The 6,671-nt window shown below is 37.4% G+C and overlaps 1 protein-coding gene across 1 annotated transcript in view; it reads right to left on the bottom strand.

The window, feature by feature from the left end:
• Positions 1 to 5,520, bottom strand: part of LOC107286355 (inhibitor of apoptosis protein) — an 11,833-nt gene extending 6,313 nt beyond the window's left edge. Inside the window, exons 1-4 of the mRNA XM_015814710.1 lie at positions 4,547 to 5,520; positions 4,342 to 4,441; positions 2,860 to 2,938; positions 1,539 to 1,587 (exon numbers count right to left, since the gene is read on the bottom strand). Of these exons, the coding sequence (XP_015670196.1) occupies positions 1,539 to 1,587; positions 2,860 to 2,938; positions 4,342 to 4,441; positions 4,547 to 5,399 (1,081 nt within the window). The 5' untranslated portion in view covers positions 5,400 to 5,520. The remainder of the gene's footprint in view (positions 1 to 1,538; positions 1,588 to 2,859; positions 2,939 to 4,341; positions 4,442 to 4,546) is intronic.
• Positions 5,521 to 6,671: the final 1,151 nt, after the last annotated feature.

Raw genomic sequence — 6,671 nt, 5'->3', positions numbered from 1 at the left:
ACTTTGTCATACAGATATTGAGCAAAATCCTCGGCCCTCCCCTCCAGGGAATCCTCTCCCCCCCTCAGCTGAAGGAGAGAGCGGGTCACCCTGAAGAGGGTGGCCGGGCGATTATCTGATGACGCAATGAGGGTGGAGTAGTAGTTAGACCTCGCCACCCTCATCGCCACTAGGTAGGATCTAACCTGTATCCTTGCCTCTGTTCGGTCGAATTCGGTTCGGCTCGCCTCCAACTGCTCTCCAGGCGTCTTTTCCGGCGCTTCATCTCTCTCAGCTCCTCGGTGAACCAGGGAGCCAATTGAGATCTGCGCCGGGTCAGAGGCCGCAAAGGCACGACTCGGTTCAATGCTGCGGCAGCGGCCGTCTCCCAGGCCGCCGCCAGATTTTCAACCGAATCGTGAACTAGGTTAAACTAGGTTTAAACTAGGTTTAAAAACAGACAAATGAAAAAGTATCACTTCTGCACTGGATCCCACATCTAAGGTACTACAAACCCAAGATCTGTTTCCTAAAAAAGGCATATATATCCCAGCTATATTCTTCAAGCACAGAATTTGAATATATGAAGATGCCATATCCTGAGTCAAGCCTTCAGGCAATTTAGTCTGCTATTCCTTATTCTCTCTGAGACTCATGTCAGTTTCATTAGTCCCACTGCTTGAAAAAGTCATAATTAGACAATAGTGCCTCAAATTCAAGCCTTGTATGCACTACTGAATTTATGCCACTTGCTTTTAGGCCTAAACGTACCCTCCTCAACAGATGAAAATTACCCATCTTTTATTCTAGAAGAAATATAGACCAGAGATCCCCAACCTTTTGGGCACCAGGGACTGGTTACGTGGAGAGAGGTTTTTCTGCGGACCGGAAGGGGCGTGGTTTTGTGTGCTGCCTGCATCCCGTGGATGGGGCTTTGCTTGTTTGTGCGCCCCAGGTGCTGGCATGCCACGGCCCAGTACCAGTCCGTGGACCGGGGATTGGGGACCTGATATAGACAACGTGTGGTAATTTAGAAAAATATTTATAACATATTCACCACCAGGGGGCCTCAGTGATTTAAATAGGTATGGGTCTTCATAAGTTTAAGCAGGCAGCTGAAACAGGTTAATTTTGACTTATGTTTTGTAAGGGCAATTTGATTTTATTGCAAATTATCATTTTTCTGGTTTAAGTTTAAATTTGAATGGTCAGCTTCAGGAATGTTTGATTTAAAAACCATGACAAAGTATCTGACTAACTTAGTAAGAATAACAAAACTGAATTGCTATAGACCATTAAGGATAAATGTGTTAACATCTGAGTGCTACATTTTATAAATGCTATCAAAATTCTGATAAGAGTCAGTTTGATATAACTGTTAAAGCAGTGGATTAGAAAATCAGGAGATCTGACATTACAGCCCTGCCTTGGCCACAAAATCAGCTGGTAACCCTGGATCAGTCATTCTCTCTTAGCCTTAGGAAGGAGGCAATGGAAAACTCTCTGAAAAACACTAGGGACTTATCCAGGCACAAAATAAACGAAATCAAAATACTTACTTGGTGCTTCTGTATTTTCATCTACAGGTGTATCTGCACTGGATAACAACTACAACACAGAGGGGGAAAAAGATTTTTAGAAAGAAATGTTTGTTTTTTGAAAGAATACACTGTTCACAGAGTTTTCTAACAGTGATACCTTTAACTAATATTTCTTAATACGATTCCACCAGGTAGACTGAAGCTGCAATTTATCCCAATTTATCTGGGTGCCACTAAGTGGGGGAATTGGTGAATCTTCACCCTAAATGTCTGCATGTATTTTGATTAAAATGCCACACTACACTGCACTTGATCCTAGCTGGTTATATACAACGTTGCTATGTTTGTGTAATAGTGTGCAAAATTAATCAGGTATAGATAGTTCTCAACTCATGATCCTAACTGAGCTCTGAGTTATGGTCATATTTCATGTGACTATACCTGATTTTAAGGTCTTTCCTGCTGCTGTTGTTAAGTGAATCACAGAGGTCTTTAAGTGAATCACTGTCCATCATGGGCAATTTTGCTGAAACCAGAAATAAACACCAGTTTCAGCAAAAAAAGTCATAAATCACAGTCACGTGACCCCAGGATGCTGCAAGCAGTTGTAAATGCAGAGCAGTTGCCAAGCACTCAAAATGCAATCATGTGACTGGGGAGGGGAAGTCCATCAGAACTTTGAATCTGGGTTGTAATAACCCTGGGGAGGCCCATCATAACTTCAAACAGTTGCTAAGCAACCAGTCGCAAGTCAAGGACTCCGTATTGCTTGTCCTCTACAGCCAGCCAGCTTCCACACAGCTCATGCCTGTTTTGTTTTTAATCTCCACTTATTCAGTGTATCAGCTGTTCTTTCTATAGCTTCATATTTTACTTTTACTTTTTAAATTTTTTAAAACTTTATCCCATTTTATATAACTTTTTATAGGCTGCGATTTTGCAGCATATTTATAGCTTTTACTGCTCAATCTTTTAACTATATAATTATTTATTTAATGTTTCTAGGAGCAGACTGTTTTCACATTATAACACTTTATTTCACAGCCTCTACTGTTTTAGGTTAAAGCTGGAAACAAATGGATTGCACTGTTATTTTACAAAACCACAGCGCAGTGCCCTTGCTAGAGAAATATCAGTATAGGGGCTAGAAGTCTAAACCTTCACTCCTACCTCGAAGTCCTGTCTGCCAGGCCTTATCCTATTCTGTAAACACAATCTGATCGGATAAAGTTCAAGGCACTATACCATACAGATTAATTCTCTCAACAAATCTGTGCACTTATACAGCAAAAGAAAAGCAAATCATGTTATTACAGAAAATGCAACAATACTTGCATACCTGTTGAAGAAGATGAGGATATCTTGCTTGAACTTGGCGGACAAACTCTTGACCTTTTCTATAAATCAGGTATTCACAACTAGAAGAAAAGTATATCAACTTTAAGTTTTAATATGCAGAATATACGCTCTTTTAAGAATATTTATTAGCCACAATGCTCTGCTTAGTGGGCCAAAGATATATTTATTGAAACCTGACCCAGGACAATACACTGAAGCATTAAATATATCCATTCTGTCAAAAATGGAATTCACAAGTGAAAAACATTACCCAGTCAACACTGAGAAAACCAAAATTAATTAATCCCATCTCTGAGGGAGATGGGCAGTTAATAAATTTGATAAATAAACAAATGAACAAATAAATTCAACTCTAGTAGCCTACAATCCACATTTTGTATGCAATTTATATCCTGTTTATTACACCTCAAAATAATTCCAAAATTATTAACTCCAAACATCTTCACTACAAATGGAAGAATCTTTGTTAGACACAATTGCATTAGAAATCAAGAACTGTATTTTTCTACAAACCCTATCTTAAGATGAGCTTGGTCCAGATCCCTAGAGTGGTGAGCCAAGATTTCATTCACGTGGAAACTCCTAAGGTTTTGCTCCGCTCCATGAACTAAAGGGAGCCATTTATTCTACTCTCTGGATTAGAATCACATTTCTTTTTTTTAAACCAGATGTACTGGCACATGGGATACGACCCAATCATTACAATACTTGATTAGAACTTAGCTAAAACAGTTTTGTTAAGTACACTTTACTATCTAGTGTTCTTTTAAAAATGTCAGTATTGTTTAACCCAACAGAACTTTTGAAAATAGCTTTTGAAATAGCTAGTGTAAGAATGATTTTATTCTTGAATCAAAGTTCAGCACATCTTGCTTCCTACAGCAGCTAAGAAAATGCTCCAAATCTGAACAGCAAAGAGAAGGAAAGATTGCTCCCATTTCACTGTGGCTGTGCAAATACACAAAAAACTGTGTATGAACAACTTCTTTACAAATGAGTAAAACAGCCATACATTTCTCCCCAGCAATATATGGCAGCTTCAAAAACTGTATCTAGGTGACTGGATGAATAAGATGCAGCCACATCTTGATGGATAAAGGCACTGCTGCTTTAAAGATATTCAGTATCTCGAGAAAAACACAAGCCATTTTCAGTTAATTCTTACCAGCTTAAAGTTCAGTTCTATGCAAGTTATGTCAACTAAACAATCCATTTGTTCTCCCAAAACTTTAGATTTATTTCTTGAATAGCAATGCTCCTGCTCCCTTCACAAACCACTTTTGAGATAACCATTCATGGTGAAGATGCTTCATATTAATACAGAAGCTAGTCTGTACCTGCATGGAAATATTACTCTTACTGAGTAATCCTGTTCAGAGAAACAGTTCTACTTTCAACAGGACAAAAGTTATTACAAAAGCTTCTTTGTTATTTTTTTTTTTTTTTAAAAAAGGAAGGGTACCTTGGAAACCATTTAGCATGTTCCACCCATGGATCATCTCCAGTCTCCCAACACCTGAGTCCACCGTCACAGCAGAAGCATTTGACATCATCATTGCGACCTTAACAACAAACATTTCATGAAGTAATTAAACAAAAAGACAAACAGTAACTTTAACTGTTGAAAAATTAGATTCAATCCAAAACATGAAAGAACAAGTTCTTACCCACGTAATAGAAGCCAGCATCTGCCAGTTGCTGTGGATGAACCGGAACTGTAACTGGCCAATTTTTGAAGGTTCTGAAACGGCCTATGTAGTTTTGCATGCCCAAATTAAAGCCAGTCAAATTTGAACTGTTTTGTTCCACAAAAGGACAGTTTGGAAAATGTCTTTGATGTTCTGACATAGCATTGTCCTTTGGTTCCCAATTACTCAACTGACCACCACAGGCAAAACAAGCCACCTTGTCTGAAGGTCCTACATAATAAAACCCAGCTTTGGCTAAAGAAGTTGGGGACAAAAATGCCAGGGGCCATGTCTTGAAAGTGAGTAATCTGCTTTCCTCTGTGCTCATCATAGGGTTGAAAGCCTTTGGTCTCAAATGTGACAGATCTTCTACTGCTGCAGCTGTGACTGGATTATGAGGAAAACTGGAAAAGCTTCCATTGTAATACCCAACTTGACCCAAACTTAATGCTTGCATTGAAGAATGTGAAGAGGTAAGTCCAGAGATAGCTGGAGGTGAAAAGGCAGAACGAAACGAGGATCCAAGGTTAGTCACTGAAGTTAGACTCTGAACAAAACTGCAACTAGGATAGAGTTGTTTGTGCTTCTCCAGAGCACTGTCACCTTTTTTCCAGTTATCTAACATTAAGCCACAATTGTAACATTTCACTTTGTCCTTCAGACCAGTATAATAGAAACCAGCTCGAGCAAGACTCCTTTCAGATACTGGTACATTCGGTGGAAAAGCGGAATATGTAGACATCCTATAGAGTTCACACGATAAGTCATACTTCAGTTCTGTCACATCTGCGTCATTCTTCAGTTTCGGTAGAAATGAGCCAATAACATTCATGATGAAGATAAAACAGGATAGGAGTAAAGGACGAGTCTGAAGTTTGGGAGATAATTTTGTGCAATTCTTACCAACTTCCAAGCCATAATAAAATAAAAACCTGAAAGTTAACGTTATATTGCAATGCTTATTTTCTTTTTCTTTTTAAAAATAAAATATTACATTCACTTTAATAGTTCCTTTTTGACAGGGTAATTTCTTCCCAGTTTCACAATCCAGACTTGTTATAAAATATTGTAGTTCCTTTTTTTTCTTCTATAATTACATAAATCTTACTAAATTGAGGGAGGAGCATATTTAAAATAAAGGAAGTTTGAAGAAATAATTAATTATTAAGTCTGTATACATGGGGCCTCTGTCCCAAGAATCTGAATTATTTGCAAATAAAATAATGTAGGGATATTTTTTAAACTTTTATTTCTGAAAGAGCAAGGTCAAAATCATGGATCTAAGTGGGGACTACCTGTATGGTACTACAGAAAAGCCAACTTAAATCAAATGCACATCTTTGAATACTTCTCCTTACAATAAGAAACCATTTTTTCCTTATCAATATACCATTTCACTCAGTAACACTTCACAAGAAATTCCTCAAAGGTTTATCCTGACACATATCAGTGAAATGTGATCAAAGGAATTTTGGTCACCAAAAGCTCTTAACAGCCTTGGAACATAGTCTTTTTTATATTATCACTTAAGTGTAGTGAATTTTCAATCCGGCTGCATTATTATTAAAGGGTTATTGAATTTAATACGTTTATGGAGATGTCGACCCCAAAGCAGCAGTTTAAATTCATTAATGAAAATATCATTGCAGATAATGTTTGATAAGTGGATCCAGTTATCCTGCATAATGGCAAAAACCAATTTGAATATCTATGCACAAAATTATCTCCCAAACTTCAGACTAGTCCTTTCAAGGGGCTTAAGCAGCCATAATACAATATGGTACTCACAAGGAGAATTTTTTAAAAAGATTGAAAAATACAACGTATTTCGGGTTACTGAAACCTGCATGAAAAGAAAAATACATAAGCTCCTTTAAACAATAATTAACTTTGTATATAAACTGTTATAAATAATGCACGTATTTTAGAAATAAAGTTTAAACTTTATTCCATAGTTATAACATTGTTAGATTAAAAGTTTAAAACTTGTGGTTCATCAGTCACAAAAGACTAGAAGAAAATTGATCAGTCACAAAAGAGTAGAAGTTCACAAAATTCTATTTGCAAATTTAAATCTTCCAGACTTCAACTTCTAAAATTCAGG

This window comes from Protobothrops mucrosquamatus, unplaced genomic scaffold (assembly GCF_001527695.2).
Source record: "Protobothrops mucrosquamatus isolate PMUCROS unplaced genomic scaffold, P.Mucros_1.0 scaffold277, whole genome shotgun sequence".
NCBI lineage: Eukaryota > Metazoa > Chordata > Lepidosauria > Squamata > Viperidae > Protobothrops > Protobothrops mucrosquamatus.
This window is presented reverse-complemented; position numbering and strand designations above follow the sequence as displayed.